This window comes from Anopheles aquasalis, chromosome 2, assembly GCF_943734665.1.
Source record: "Anopheles aquasalis chromosome 2, idAnoAquaMG_Q_19, whole genome shotgun sequence".
Taxonomy (NCBI): Eukaryota; Metazoa; Arthropoda; class Insecta; order Diptera; family Culicidae; genus Anopheles; species Anopheles aquasalis.
In genome coordinates, this window is record NC_064877.1 from 80,549,656 (window position 1) to 80,565,646 (window position 15,991).

The window sequence follows — 15,991 nt, forward strand, 5'->3', positions numbered from 1 at the left end:
GAGGAATTTTCGAGGAATTTTTACTTCTGCGCGAGAGAAGTATAGATATCGTCGCGGCGGCAAACTAAATTAAAAAAAAAAGACAGAATGGCCCAAAAAGGCTCACCACACCACCAGACATCACGTGGTCTCCCGGGACTTATTCCTCCAACGCAAAAAGCCAAACTTCTTCTTCTACAACACACAAACGGAATTGGTGGCGCTCGTTCGCTCGCTCGCTCGATGAGTAATGATTTGTTTGGCTTCTCGAGTCAAAAGCTGAAGTTTGGCTTTCTGGCGGTGCGGTTCGGCCTTCGTCAAGTGGAGCTCAGGGGTCCGTCTGCCGACGATGGCATCTCGAGTGGATCTATGGACGGCGCGAGACTCTATGGAATGGAAGGCGATGGAAGCGCCGAGTGCGGATCAATCCAATGCTGTACGTGGCCCCCATTGGGGGGCTCGTCGACGTTCCAGCCCAAAATCCAAGTCCAACACGCCGCTCGCTCCATCAATCATCTACCGGCGGCTGCTACAACACCGGTTCTCACAAAAGGAAAAACGGTTTTCGGGCGTGTTCAGGGGGTGCTTCCAAAACAATCTCTTCGCTCGGCCAGACGCCGTTAGATGCACACCGGTCCGAGGTTTTTTGGGGGTAATACGGTATCCCCTTTGGCTTATCGGCATATATCGGGGCGTTCGATTCCGTTTCGAATATCAGAATCCATCCCAAACGCTTCTCGAGACTCGAGTACAGTTACAGGGCGCCGGGATCACCGTGTATGGATGACTGAATTCCTGTTGTTTGATTCCGGCGCTGGATGCATTTCAGTAGACCGGAACCCCCGGAAAAGGTTCCAGCATAATTCGATTAGAAATTCCACTCCAGTTGAGCTTTGAGCGTCGGAAGAAAATGCTTCAAGGATTTTTCAAATATTCAACGATACCCAACGGTCCCTTCAAAATGATCCCTAACCTAAAGGTTGCAGCGCACAGTTATTACGTATTTTTTACCATGTAACTGGACCACTGAGCACCGAAACGGCATTTAAAAAATCGATTAAAAACTGACCATAGGGCCTCTAAACACTCGGACCAGTAGCACCACTGGTCTATCAAGCAACCTGTAGCGACCCCTGAGCCCTAGTGTTGTTGCACTAGTTTTCCATTAAATAATTACTAATCATCAAGAACCACCTGTTTGTGGGCAGGCGAGCGGGCGCGCTCGCCCTCACAAACGATTGGCAGACAGATAGACAGCTCCATCAGCGGTCGAGGGTTTGTTGTTTTACAATCAAATGGCAATCAACCCCCGTAGACCCCGGACACACACTGGACCGGCGATTCACACCACGGTGATTGCGATTGTTCTCCTGCTGGCGTTGTTTAAGGCATGATCTCTGACCAGAGAAGGCCACTAATGATGCGTAGCGCGAAAAAAAGGAGAGAGAAAAAACATATAACCTAACCACGAGGAGGAGCACAGGTGAACGTTACGAGCGCACAACACAATAACCAACAATCCAGAGCAGCGAGCGAGCTAGAGTTACGTGCCGTGCTTGTTAGTAACACGGCACGCCGCTTTGGTGCACAAGTTTCACCCAACCCAAGCTACTTCTCAAGCCTTCGAGCACCAAAAATCGTGTAAATCGCGCACAATTTGCACCACCGTCAGTTATTGCCACGGTTCAGAGGCACCAGAAGAGTGCGGGGAGAGTGAGACCTTAAGACGCCCCAGGGGGGCAAGATCGGCACGCAAACCGGCAACCCGCCTGGACTGTTATCGCCATTGTTTCGCCGGCCTGATAACGGACCCACGGGCGACCAACCAGCGAGCCAGCGAGCGATTATCATCAGCGGTCCGACCGACCGCGAGAGGTCCATGGACCGATTCACGGTTTTCTGGGTCAATATTGTCTCGCCCCAAAGCCCAGCGAGCGAGTTCGGTCCAATTTGCTTTCCCCATCCCATTCGGGCATTCAAGATGCAAAGTGTTGGAGGTGCAACGCGGCACGGTTCGTGATTAGAGAAAAGAATCTAGTTGAGAAAACCTTCATCTCAACGAATAGATACACTGGACCACATCACATGCGCGCACCAAGCCAACAATGCGTCTATCTACTTTCTCTGCAGCAGAAGCGGAGGCTTTTGAGTTTGAGAAACAAACAAATCAATTTTACGATCATCCAGAGCATGGTCCGTAAGTGGAGACGGCATCATTCTGAATAAATGGACAGACCTACATCCGATTTAGTAGAGCACGGTGCGTGCACGATTAACACCATAAAAGGGATAGTCATTACGTGGCGCCTCATACACTTCCTCTTCTCGTCTTAATTTGGACAATACATGAAATAATGTACACTCTTAATACTAAAAATGATACTAAAGATAAACAGCGATTCTAATTATTTATTCCCCCGAAACTGACAGCGGGTTTGACAGCACTCCACTTGGAAACAAAGTGACCTATTCCTAAACACCTGTCGTAAACACCTGGTCCTGCCAGCCAACAAGAAACGCAGCAAAAGAGAGCCGGAAGCCTGAAACTATGGCACAAACCAGACCAAACCAGCCCAAACCAGAGGAAAATGTGGTGCGGTGGCCGGACGAATTAAACGCGTTTCTCACCAAACAACACACGCGGCCCCCTTTTCTTGATGCAATCGCCAAGCGCAGCACACTCTGTTGATATTTACCCTTTTTCGCGACCTCGCAACACGCCCGAGGGCTACGTGATGATGCGGTTAGTGAACGGGAAACCCCAGGAAAACAGAAGTCGTCACAGTCGTCGTCAAGCAGATGGTGTTTGATAGCATTTCCGTTGTTCCTGACGTGGACTACTAGATGCAATGCACGGATCGGTAGAGAAAAAGACCCCAGACGCCATCCACCGGACCTAGGAGCTCATCTCATTTCAGAAAACTCATTTCCAGTTCAGCGTTTGGCCAGGTCCTGCTTTGGCGATCGCGGCGGCCACTTAAAATCCCATAGATAGCGTTTGCTGCGCCTGCTACTGCTACTATCTTGCAGCGCATCCATCAAAAGCACTGTGGAATCCCGGAACACACTTCGATGGTGGTTCCAAGGGTCTTGCACACTGCCGTCTACGTCACACCCCAGCGACGGGAGGGGCAGTTCACCCCTTGTACTCACCCATCTCACCAGTGACACTAAACTGCTTTCTCTCCTTCGCTCTAATGCTCTGTGGTCCCGCTCGCACGCTCACCACACTGGTGCTCTTCAAACCCCTTTGAAGGCCACTCCGTGCCCAACAGGAACAGGGGAACCGCTTTACGTAACACACACAGGCACATCCTGGCGACCTGATGGTCGGTGAATGGCGTACTACACGAGAAGTTCAGGAAGTTCTCGCCGCCCCTTCCTGTCCTCGGATCCACGGACTTCCTTATCAGTTCCTGGCACGCTCCAGCGCACGGCCAAACACGGCAGCGGCGGCAGAGGCGGTGGCGGCGACACAGACACAACTTCCGCCCAACTCAGGAGGGCAATTTAATAAAAAAAAAAAGTCGAACAACCACCGATGGCACGGATATCAAGAGACCAGGACCAGGAAGTGGAGGTAACGGGCGGCCACTTGGTACACGCACCTCACACTCGCACTCGCACTACTGCCTGCCACTCCTGCACGCACGCCGTAAGTACGCGCAACGCCATCGAGTGCACGACGACGGCAGCAGGTTACGACGTCCACTAGCACCAGCACTAGCAACCTCCAGCAACGACATCCTGACTTCCCGGCTGGCTGGCTGGTTGTTTGGCGCAGACTGACTCTGAATGAAACGCGAAAGGCGCTCTCTGGAATGGATTCCCATCCCATGACGTTACATAAAGCGTGCGCGAAGTTCTCGCGAACCACACCATCGACTGTCCGCCCTATAGGCCATGTTTTCCTCAATCAAACACACCCGACGACGACGACGACGACCGATTGTGACGGTCGGGAATCCGAAATCGTGTGGTGGGCGCACATGCGCACAACGAGCTTGGGACGCTATGCTGCTGGACTTGGATAAATGAGAAGGTCGTTGGTGGCGGAGAAGGAGTCTCCACACCTCAGTTCCACCACACACGGCCACAGAGTGCTCTAGATTATGTTTCTTCGCTTCGCTTCCAGATAACGAACCGAGTAACCTTGAATCGGGAAATGACCGTGTTCGGCCGAGGATGCAACAAATCCTATACAACATCCTCGCGTATGATTAGCGACTGCGACGACGACGACGACGACGACGACGTTGTCCTCGTCCTGTCGTCCACTTCCCACATACAACTGTAGGGTGCCAACGTCGGTCAATTCAGGATGATTGTAGGGATTAATATCCTTGCTCTGCTTTTCTAGGAAACAAGTCTCGGCCGACTCGACGTCGTCCTCGACGGTAGCAACAGCAGACAACGCCCTGAATTCGTCTGCTAGTGTCTGCCAGCGGCAGGATGTTTTGGTTCGTGGTTTCTACGACATTCTGGTGGCGTTTTTCTCGCCTCCTGGACTGATGTGACGTGACCACCCACGGACATCGTCGTCCATCGGAATCACGCAGGGAGATTGGGGACCTTTTTCATGGATTGACGGCGCGCGACCTCAGGAAGATATGAGTGGGCGCCCGTCGACAACGACGACACCACTAAGCTCCTAGATGGAAATCATTTTCCCACTGGCAACCCACACGCGGCCACAGTAATGCGGACTTGGCACGAAAGTCAATTTTCTAATAGCCACCACCAACACCACCACTAGTGAGGATTTCCTTTGTAAGCTGGCCAGTCATACGGGGCTATATATACACGGAATTGACATTTATACTGGAGACTTGTAAATCAAATTGTTATCAACAGTACAAGATCATACAATCCACAATCACGCCATCAAGTACACCTTCTAGTACCTCCTATTTGCAGGAAAGTTTATGAATAAAAAATTCCTACATGTTTACTCCATAAAGTCTGAACACTAGCGCTAGCGGGGCCATTACAGGGTAAGCAAGCCAGTCAGCCTCTGGCTGGAAGCAGAAAAGTATTTCCAAACATCGTTTGCCATCAATCCCCATCGCTTGCTTGCGCCTGCTTCAATGGACCAGATGGAGCAGCGCGTATTCAGGGCCACATTTAGGGACATTTCAACAAACAAACAAGCGTACGAGAGCTTAGCTTTCGTGAGCGTCGGTAGAAGAGCCGATAGGATGCCTAGGGCAACGTAAACTGCTGTCCGGGTGCTTCAATAACATCGCCACTGTTTGTCTTTTGACCAGCGAGGCAATTTCTGCAACCGAATTCTGGCAGAACGCTCACACGCATCGCATCCTGGTGCTGGTGCTGATGCTGACCTAAGCCAGAACAACTGTGCTACTGCCACCCACACTAGGGGCCACCGATGGGCGTTAGTGAGGGAAGGCCCATAAAAACCCTGGCACATAAAAAGAATTGTAAACATTTACCTTACAGCAATCCACCGTCTGGTAGCTCTGCGCTGCGTTTGCACTGCACTGGAGAGCAACCTAGTTAAGCGTCTGGATTCCAAATCAATCAACCCCACTGGAATCCACTACGCAGCGTGTTTCTGGAAGGAAGCAGTGACCTTGGACATCCCCGCTGGGGTGTCTATGAACTTGGGACTTCGCCGGGGTTCCCAGCGGTCACGGAAACAACCTTTGACTTAATGAAAATCTTCTTTCTCCACAGCATCGTGTCAGCGACACGTGACACTGGACAACACAGCGTTACAGCGACATTCGATGGGAGGTTATGTAGGCCAATGAGCCCCGGCATTGAACCACCAGGGAGATGCCGGACCGTGAGATGTGAGAGCTACAAATCGATACATCTACCCGGTCTGGGGTATGACCGTGCCCCAGAGGAGATCCTTTCCTCCGAGATTTGGATACGACGACGATGGAGAGCGAGTGTGTGCGACATTGAACTTCCCCCAAACCGGCAACCAACGGTGAGAGCGGTAAAAGATAGGAAAATCTCTGCCTCAACCAGCCAGCCAGCCTGCCAGCTTATTATTCACAGAAGCTTCCGCGGCCGCAAAAATGAGGTCAAAGGAGGGGACGCGGTGAAGCGCATGTTTGCTTCGGAAGTCGGGCGGCGGCCAATCGAGCGGCAAGCTACGGGTTATCGGCTGCCAAATTGATGGCCGGTAGGGGGGGGGGGGGAGGCTCCTTCAATGGTTCATGCGCTGGTGGCCCCCTCTCGGTGCTAATGAGCTTTTGATGGGGGTGAAATTCCGCAAGACAGCTGGATGGCATATGGAGGAGAAGCCAGCTACGGGTATTTATAAACATCTCACATTGTGACGGTGTTCTAATCTTTCTGCTCTAATCTCCTCACAGTAAATTGGGTTTCGCCACGCAAATATTCTATGTACCATATTTATTCGATGCATGTATTGGATTTTACGCATATTAACAATGAATTAATACGTTACAAGAGTCGGTATGGTCTTATGCCATTGGAGCTACTAGAACTACTTAGATTTTCGTATTTGTTCCATGGATACTTCAAACGTCAAACAAAGGATACTAGAAAAGTGTCTAAACATGGCCTGCTAAGCACACTCCCATCTGCAACACGATTCAATGTGATTCAATGCCTACTAAGAAGAAGCTCTTACCGAAAACTCATTTACAGTGCCGTGTAGCACCTGACAGAAGCGAACAAAGTGCTCTGGGCTTATCTAACTTCAACACTACTGTTTGCTGCTGACAACAGCACTCTGGAGTTGTCTGTCGAAGAATTGTCTGCACACGTGGGGTGGTCCTCCACAGTACTAGCATAAACTTATGTAATGCTACAATTCTTCACACACAAAGCTCATAACACAAAACTCTCGACATTATGCTGAAGTAATCGTCATCTTGCAGTGAGCAGTGAGAGAGCAGTGTGGAGAGGTGAACAGTGTGACCAAAGGGGGCGTCTCGAAAGGGGCGGCGAAAGGTGTAACTTCCGAAGAAAAGCCATTTTCCTGCACACCGGTCGCCGCACACCGTTCCCTTCTCTTCACCTTACCAGCATCAAAGTTTAAAATGTCGATTATGAACACTCACTGCTCCGGCACCACACGTGGGTGTGCGCACTAGAGAGTGCACTCAGTGCTGCCGCTGTTGCTGCTACTACCCTAAGTCTACACGTGCTGTTCCTTCTGACTGGAAAGCCCGATGGTTGCTTTCATACTTCCTCCTCCGCAGCGCCCAGAATGAGAATTCTTTTAAGAAGCTTTCCATCCAGCGCAACTCCTACACCTGGTGGCCGCACAATAGCAGCGCCGGAGTTGGCCTGGGTTGAATTGTGTTGCATCATCATCGTCGTCGTCTCATCATCGTCATCATCGTACTCCCCGGTAGATTTAACAGACCCATTAATAAATTATCTGGTACCGGTTCCCAGTGCCCACCCTTTTGCCTTTGCCAGCTGTGAAAAAGCGTGACACAAAGGCGTGACCTGGTCGGTCGGTTGGTTGGCTGTTTCCACGCGATGGAAAAGCGGTCGGGGTACCCGTGCCTAAGCCTGATGATGCATCTGATTGAGTGAGCATCACCGCGAGAGCGCGCCATCATAACCATCGTGGCAACCCAGAGTGCAGCCTCCAGTCCGTTGCACTGCCAGCCAGCCCTCACTCGCTCATCGTCATCATCCGTCAATGAACCGCGAAATCCTGCGCGTCCAAACGTGCAAACGAGGGCGAGCACTACTGCTGCTGCTGCTGCTGCTGCTGCTGCAGGCATAACAACGCCGCCCCTCCAGGGACGCTAGAGGAGCAACATAGACCCCCACGGCAATCGACGCGCGACTCGCGATTACGAGAACTGAGACAAATGTTTTCACCCACATTCGACGACGACAACGTTGTGGGTCCGTTGTAATGCGGGCCGCCCCTCTCGTTCGTGGCTTTATGTAACCGGAGTGGCGAGAACGAAAAACGCAAAATCGCACAACGAAATCGACGGACGGCGGGTTGCTTCGATTTCACCACAGCGACCCACTGCTGCTGCTGTTGCTGCTGCTGATGTAACTTCGTTAAGCGGTGATCTTAACTTTGCTCTAATTGCAATCGGTCACAGTAAGCACAGGTACTTTCCTCTCTCTTTGAGTGTTTTGACCAACCGACTGCTGCCGCTGATTGGTTGAATAATGCCGGTCGTGCTGGTTGTCTTCGAAAATGACGAACCGCAAACGAAAGGGACAAACACGGAACGGTCGAAAAAATTGCAATGAGGTCAAGAACAAGCGACCCGGCATTAGTGGACAACTCCCTCGTGGCGTCGTTGGTGGTAAACATTTTTTTTGCGCCGATTATGTTTCCAATGTTTCCGTGATGTGCACCATTATCGATCGCTAGCATTCGCTTTTGAATCCGTGCTCAAGCACCATCCCGGCTGTCCCGTAGAAAGCGAAATGAAGGCACAACCGGAAGATGTGATGAGCACTCCAAGCGTGCGTTGATTGTCAACTTGGGAAGACACAAGAGGCTGCTGCTGGCTCTGCCACTAGACAGCCACACCGTGAAGTGTGAAGAGCACAGTTCTGGCTCGCATCAATTGAGCGTTTGTTGCGGGACATAATCGACACATTATCGTCGATCGCCATCGCCTCGGTCGTCCTCTTGAGCTCGCTACAATGAGCTGTACACACAGCAGGGTCTGTCGATGAGTCAAAAGACCCCAATGGTACCGGATTCTGTTGCCCGTGCGGCAGGCGGTTCTAAAACAATCGACAATCATTTATTTTGTTAAACATAATTCAATAAAGTTTCGAAACATGAAAGAGGTCGATTAAACCGTTCAACTTACACCTCGGTTGCTCTCGTTGTGGCCATGGTGGCACTGATGACGTTGAGAAAACACGTCCTCTATCGGGGCGGATGCGTTTGGCACACATACAATAAAACAAAACAAACTTAGAACCCGTCGCGAAAGACACTTTCCAGCAGCAGCAAAACGGGGCCGCCATGCTAATTACGTAAATTAGGGAAAACGGAAAATGTTTTTCGTCTGTTCAAGCAACAGCTGGAAGCTGCGAAGAATTTCAATTGACCAAAAGGAACATAAATCGAACACAGTGCACAGCGCAGGAGCGGATTTACAACTGCCTGCTGCGTGTTCAAATGGAGTGCCGAGCAACTGTTGCTCGCTAATGCTGCTATCAGCCGGTCGAACGTCGGTCGAATCGATGGTAGAACACGAAATTTCGACTCAACAGTATTTAATTTGATCAAATTTGTTCTCGAACCTGCGCACTCGTCTGAAACAGTAAAAAAAAGCCAAAACGGGAAATTCAATTTCGTACGTTCCCGTTGAAATGGTAGCTTTCTGAGAAGCTGAAGGTCACCGGCCCGAAATGTCAGTTGCCAGGTCAATATTTGACCATCCTGAGACAGCGAGAGCACCACAAAAATACAATATCTTGTTGCCGGTCACCCGTTCGTTCGCCTTCACATCTTTTCATTCGTTCGTTCTCGTCAGCATCGGGGGCATAAACAGCAAAACCCCGTCGTCTAGAGGGCCGTGTCTCCGGTGGCAGAAAGTTTGGCAGAACCAACATCATCTTCTGAGTAAGTCTTCACCAACCAACTCCCCGAAAAACCATTGCATCATCGATGGCAGCGGATGTTGACTTGTTTCGTGCGGATGAACCTGACATGCGTGTGGTCCCCAGAACCGGAGAGAAGCGCAGGAGGCTGACTGGCAGCAGCAGCAAAAACAGGTTCCACACAGTAGGCGCCGAGACACTCGTTTTGCTCTAGAAGAGATCCGGTAGAGAAGGTGGCCCCAAAATGGACCAGCACTTGGTCGCTCGCTGTCTGCGTGGTTCTTCTTCGGTTCGGTCTCCATCTTTTTAGCGACGAACGAACGACGAACCTGGCAGCGATAAAGTATCATGTGGCGCCCGGACCAATGCACCTACACCGGAGCCCCTCTCCTGTTGATTGGAGGTAATTCGAAACGCATCTTTCATGCATAACGAAACCGCATCGGAAGGTGAACAACACAAAGAACGATCCATATGATTTGGCTTCGAGGTGGCTTCTCTCTCTTATTAGTTAAAACTGTTGCTGCTGCTGTTGCTGCAATTGGCAACAAATCACCTCCTCCTAAAACAGTCTAATTATTTCTAAATTTCCAAAGCCACCCAAGCCGGGGGTGAAACCCGAGACGAAGATGCACCCCTTTTGCTGCAAGTGTCGCATCCACCACACTGAGCTACGGTGCTGGTGTGTTGGCCACGGGTGAATAAACTATTTTCTTCCACTTTTACCGGACCGAACTGGTCTCATTCACCCCCCGAAGTGGTGGTGGTGCATGTTGTTAGGGGTGACGGATCGATTTCTCACGCCATGCCACGCTACGCCACGCTACGCCACGCCACGCCACGCCACGGCCACTACAAACTAAGCTACGATGATAACGATACGAAAGCGTTTTCTTAAATACTCTCCACAAAGACGACAAGACCAACAAGAGCGTGTGTCTGTGTCGCGATAAGCCAAAATGGAACTGGAGCCCGGTGGGTTAGGAGAAGGAGGACCCTTTTTGAACAGAGAAGAACTGTGACGAAGTGGATTCGAAGCAGCTCCCCACCGCGGCGGGATGCACGGGCTAAACCTGAAGTGTAGCAACTTGGCGTCGTCGTAGCGTTGCACTTTGGAATGCTGCACCGAAGGGAAACAGCGGCAACAGAAGGGACCGGTCGACACATGGCTGGGACGACTGAGGGACGAAAGAAAGTGGTTTTTCCGCGGTAAAACCCTGTCCCTGCCTCCCCTGATCGAATGTCGATGCGCCGCTTGCCGGTGAGGACGGAGTTCAATGACTACTAGAGCAAGCGAGCAGGCGAGCGTGCTAGTGAGCGGTTGTGAATGGGGTGTTGTGGTTGCCGTTGATAGAAGAGTAAATTCCAATGAACCTCCTCCGCAGCAGGCGCGGTCGAAATGTCGAGAATATTTGTTTGACATTTCGCTGGCATCCTTTGGGTGTTTGGACGTTGTGGAGAAGGAATGCATTCCCTCGACCAGACCATCGACCAGACCATCGAAATCCATTAATGAAGAGCGGGCGGGCATCGTGAGCACTGTTGTGTGTTGTGGATCTAAAACAAATGAATCTGTCACATTAATGGGTAGGCAGGGATTTCCCACCCTCGGTTGCCCGTGGTGGGTGGAAAAATTCGATTCAATTTTCAAACCCTTCAATGGGAAAAGGGCAAAAGAGGCAGAACGTAATCAGGCAGGCGCAACATCATCAAAGCGCAAGCCGTATGCGTGTCGGCGAGCAATCACACACGTCGCACTTTTGAAACATACCGGAAGTGCAGTTTGGCGTCGAGTTTCGGAGTGGCAGCCACGCTCGCACTTGATGCTCTTTGCTGCTGCTGCTGCTGCAAACAAAGGCCCCTTTAAAAGGGAACCACATATGCATCAACGGAGCTGCTCAGCGTTCCGCATTCTCTAGAATGCTTACCACCACCAGCAGCAGAGCACACTATGATTTTCCGCGGAAATGGTTTTCCTTTTTTTCCGGGGCCATTGCTGCTTAACATTCCACAGATGGCCCATTCACCAGCAGCAGCAGTAGGCTAGGTTTGTGTTCGGTTTTTCATTTCCATTTTCCCTGCACTGCATATCATTCTCCTGTTTTGCATCTGATTTTCCGGACGGGAAATCGCTGCACAAGCACGCACGCACGCACACAGGCTGACGCTAAAAGATTCAATTAATCAAATCCCGTTTGTCGTGTGAAAATAATCCAGAAGAAGGATGCAGTTTAATGTGAATAAATCATCGCCCGGTACCGTGCATATGCACACTCGCATGATGACGTGCACTATAATCCGTCTGCATCTGGTCTGAGATCTGTGTCTGAGGTTTGTGTCTGGGAAAATCGAAACGACGTCGTCATCAGACACAATCCGCACATCGCTCGAGAAAGGAGCGTGTGTTGGTGCCGAGAGCTCCGTCACGAGAAAATGATCCCGAATTTTCCCCCCGGACCAGTAAAATCGCAATCTACTCCCATAAAAAAAAACGTAAAGAAAATGAGTGAGAAAAAAGGGTGGTAACCTCCGCTCTAGTGTTACGTAAACATGTGCCACTGTGGTGCTGCTGATGCTGGGCCACACTTTGGCGCTTCTACTCCTTCTTTTCTTCCTCCACCCTATCGTTGGGGGATCGGTCTGGCTGTTGCATTTCGCGCTGCTCCACAGCGCCCGTCCGTCGGTGGTGAGGAGAAAAACGACGTCATACACCGATATATTTTCACAAGCAAGAGACATGTGGCAGAGCACGCAGCAGCACCAGCACCAGCATCAGTATCTCTTTGCTCGCTCTCTATCACGTCATGTGGTTCGTGTGAAGCGCATAAAAAAAACACACACAGTTTTTCGCTTTTCACTCGCATCGAGCGAGACGGGCAAGAGAGGTGGTGGTTTTTCCACACCATTTGGTGTGCGAATTCGCATGAAAATCGTACATTTTCCGAACCCGATTGTACGTTTCCAGCCAGTAAAATCGTGTCCAAAGGTGTCGCAGCGACATCACAATGACCAAAAAGGGACTGCTGGACGACATTATCCAATTTGTAAGGTCCCTTTTTGTTTCGATGCCCCAGGATCGATCACAGTAGGTCGTGGCTAATTGGTAAAGCGATTGAGACAACAACGTCCATGGCAACCACGGCGGTGGCTTTGCATGCTGTTGCGGAAGGTTCTTTCTTTGGCGGAGGCCACAAAATGAACCCTTCGCTCGCTCAGCCCCACTAATCAGCCTGGCCCGGCCCGGCCCGGGGTCGGGGTCTCCGTCTGGCCGATGCACATCAATTGTTGTGCTCGTAAACCCGCATTGGAGGCCGGCGTTGTATTGCACCACACGCGCCACTCTATTGCTCCTGTTGCACTCGCTCGCTCGGTCTCCGCCTCTGTGAAGGACGTTTCTAGTGTTCCTCTCTGGTATGTTCGCGAGTCGCGACCCCTTCTTCTCCGGTTGGTTTGCCCTAATAGAGGATGGTGGTGATGATGATGATGATGAGTGTCGCTATGGTTACCTTTGCCTGCTGCGGTCGTAGTGCTGTCTGTCTGTTGCTGCTGCTGATTGGTGTGCTGACCTGCTGCTGTTGATGAACCCTCGCGGCTGCCGATGGTGATCGAGACGCCGATTTCTTCTTCCTGTTGTTGTTGTTGTTCGCTGGCCAGAACAGCAGCAAACCACAGCCGGTCGGCCAACAGCCGCATCGCTTACTTTCGCGTGCGCTACTCCTAGGGCAGCAGCACCGGAGCAGAGGACGGGTTGGACGCCGTTTCTACATTACACAATCGGTGGTGGAGGAGGAGTGGGAGTGGGTGGGCCGACGGATCGGGGCCGTCGAGTGCGCCACGGTTTCGCTCGTTGTTGCTGTTGCTCGCGTGAAATGCACACCAAATCGCACACTTGATCACACGCACGGTTCGCAACCGCGCAGCTTAACGACCTTCCCCACACAGACAGACACAGAGGCGATTCGCGAACGATCGACGACGATGGCCACGACGTACGCGGATTGGGAATGTGCGATTGTGTCGACCGACGACGACGGTGAGGTCACCATCCACCGGGCGCAGCAATTGTTGGATTGCAATTCCTATTTCCTCAACTGCCTCCTGCTGCTAATGACGATGGGTATCATCTGCTCTTCTGCGGCCACACTCTGCACACACGACGGAGACACTTTCACTTCACTTCACGAGCAGCACGCACGGTCACCACGGTGTGATTGCTTCACGGTTATTGCTAGTGACACCACGGATCGTCGAAGGAAGCGATCGTAGCAACCACGGGAAGCAGTGGCTGCTACGAAAAGAAAAAAAAGGTCGCCGTCGTCGTGGACGTCGTGTTTTGGACGGACAAAGCCGATAAAAATATAAAGGCGCACGAACGCGCACACACCAGGCAGGTGCCACACGGAACACGACACGGATGGGATAGAAAAGCGCACTTTTCACTCTCGAAGAAAAACGCACGACGGACACGGCCACCAGAAGAGCCACCAGCACCAGCACACAACTGGGTTGACAACGAAAGGGTGGTTGTGAACCTGCTCCCTCCCTCTCTGTGGGCGAACGCGAGGGGAACCACCACGACCAAACGGGGATTTTCACAATTTCCTCCTTTTTTAGCCTTTTTTTTGCACGATGAAACGAAGGAACCGAGTGAAACACGGGCACACACAAGACACAACCACACAGACACACACGGGCGGAGGGCTACGCGGTGGTCGCGCGGAGCAGCTCCGTTTTCGACGAGAATCGCGTTCCGAGTTTGTGGTGTTTTTGTGCGGAAGATTCGTGAACCCGCGGCTGCGAGTTGGAGTTTTCCTTGGACCCAGCCGCACCACCACCACCCCGCGCGAACAACACCGCCTTGTCACACTCGCGGGGGAACTCGCGATTTCGCGGGCGCTACATTTTTTACCCAAAAAGGCTTATCGATCAGAGAAGAACTGCATTGTCAAAGGGTGTTTTATAATTGCGAAAGATATTTAAATAATTTAAGTAGCATAGAGTCAACAATTGATGAAATTGTGGAACTATACCACGGGTCATCCACGCGAGCAATGATGGACCGTTTCATTTCGCCACGGTTGCCGCAAAACCGAAACTCGTGGATTAAAAGCGTTATTTTCATTAAATCCTTCCATAAAACGAATACTAGCGAATATAGAAATCAGTGGAATCGTACGGAATAAATAAATTCGATCGGGAAGTGGCAAAAATATCGATTCGCCCGTTCGCCTTACCAAGGAGGCTAAGGAGGCATCATTTGTTGGTAGGGTAGGAGGCCAAACACAACACCACGTCAACGCGTGTAATCAGCTGGTGGTAAATTGCGCGAGAAAAATCAAACAAAATCCAACACGCTATCACGCCCTGCGCCCCGATAAGAGCAACAGCAAGTTCGCATTTTCCATCTGGGACACGTAGGAACAAGTTCAAGAGCAGGCCTGCCTCGGCAAATGTAACAAACCGTGGTCCAACACATCAGCCTGGCCATGACATTCGACAGTGAACGGAAGAAGCGTCTCGAAATGTGTTGTGGCGTGTACGGAACGAATAGTAATAACGGGGCGGCGGCGGCCGCGGCCAAGCTTGGAGAACGGAGGCGACGGCAAAGTTCCACCTCGTCGGATCACTCGGTGGCGGGTGGTTCACGGCGCAGAAATCGGACGGAGAGTAAAAGCGAGCAGCGGTCACCGCCAGCACCGCCATCCCAGTCTTCAGCACAATCCTCGCTCTGGTGGAACGATCGGCAGACGAAAAAATGCAACGTGTTCATCATCTTCGCTAGCGGAGCCCTGTTTTCGATGGTGGCCTTTGCGCTGCTCAACTTGATCCCCACACCACAACATCCGCCCACGAATCGGCCCACCAACGGTCGGGCGTTGTTTGCTTCCAATCCGCGCCATCTTCCCGCCGGATCGATGCTACGGTTGGCCGATGAAACACGGGTCATGGAACCGTATCTACCGGTGCGGAAGCAGGCACTGCCAAATGCGGGCCAGGAACGTACTGCCACGCCGAGCAGCGACAGCGTAACGAACGAACAGGAAGCGCTCGGATCGTTGAAGATGGCCCTCGAGATGAAACTATCGGGAAAGGATGATAAAGCGCTTCGGTTGTTTCAGCACGCGCTAGCACTGTCACCGAGGCATCCGGAGATACTGACCAAATACGGTGAGTTCCTGGAGCACAACCAGCAGGACGTGGTGTCCGCCGATCAGTACTACACGCAGGCGCTTACCGTGAATCCGTACTACTCGGAAGCGCTGGCCAACCGCGAACGTACCGCACAGATCGTGGAGCAAATGGATGCCAAACGGTTCGAGCAACTGGACCGAAAACGGGATGCCCTGAGTGCGGTGCATCTGTCCAATATGGCACTGAAGCGAGCGGAAAAGGAAGCTTACATCCAGCACATCTATCACTCGGTCGGAATCGAGGGTAACACGATGAGCTTGGCACAGACACGATC

General features: G+C 51.6%; 2 protein-coding genes across 9 annotated transcripts in view; one reads left to right on the top strand and one right to left on the bottom strand.

Annotated features, from left to right (window-relative positions):
* LOC126572464 (serine-rich adhesin for platelets) overlaps positions 1 to 14,355 on the bottom strand; it is a 52,611-nt gene extending 38,256 nt beyond the window's left edge. For 7 of the 8 annotated variants that reach the window (XM_050231807.1, XM_050231811.1, XM_050231810.1 and 4 more), the window contains exon 1: positions 13,032 to 14,355. The gene's annotated coding sequence lies outside the window, so the exon portion shown is untranslated. Of the gene's footprint in view, positions 1 to 3,132; positions 3,384 to 13,031 lie in introns of those variants that run through there. The other variant, XM_050231805.1, reaches the window with a different exon arrangement.
* Positions 14,356 to 14,822: 467 nt separating this feature from the next.
* Positions 14,823 to 15,991, top strand: part of LOC126572468 (protein adenylyltransferase Fic) — a 2,482-nt gene continuing 1,313 nt past the window's right edge. Inside the window, exon 1 of the mRNA XM_050231814.1 lies at positions 14,823 to 15,991. This exon is cut by the window's right edge and continues 696 nt beyond it. Within this exon, the coding sequence (XP_050087771.1) occupies positions 15,012 to 15,991 (980 nt within the window). The 5' untranslated portion in view covers positions 14,823 to 15,011.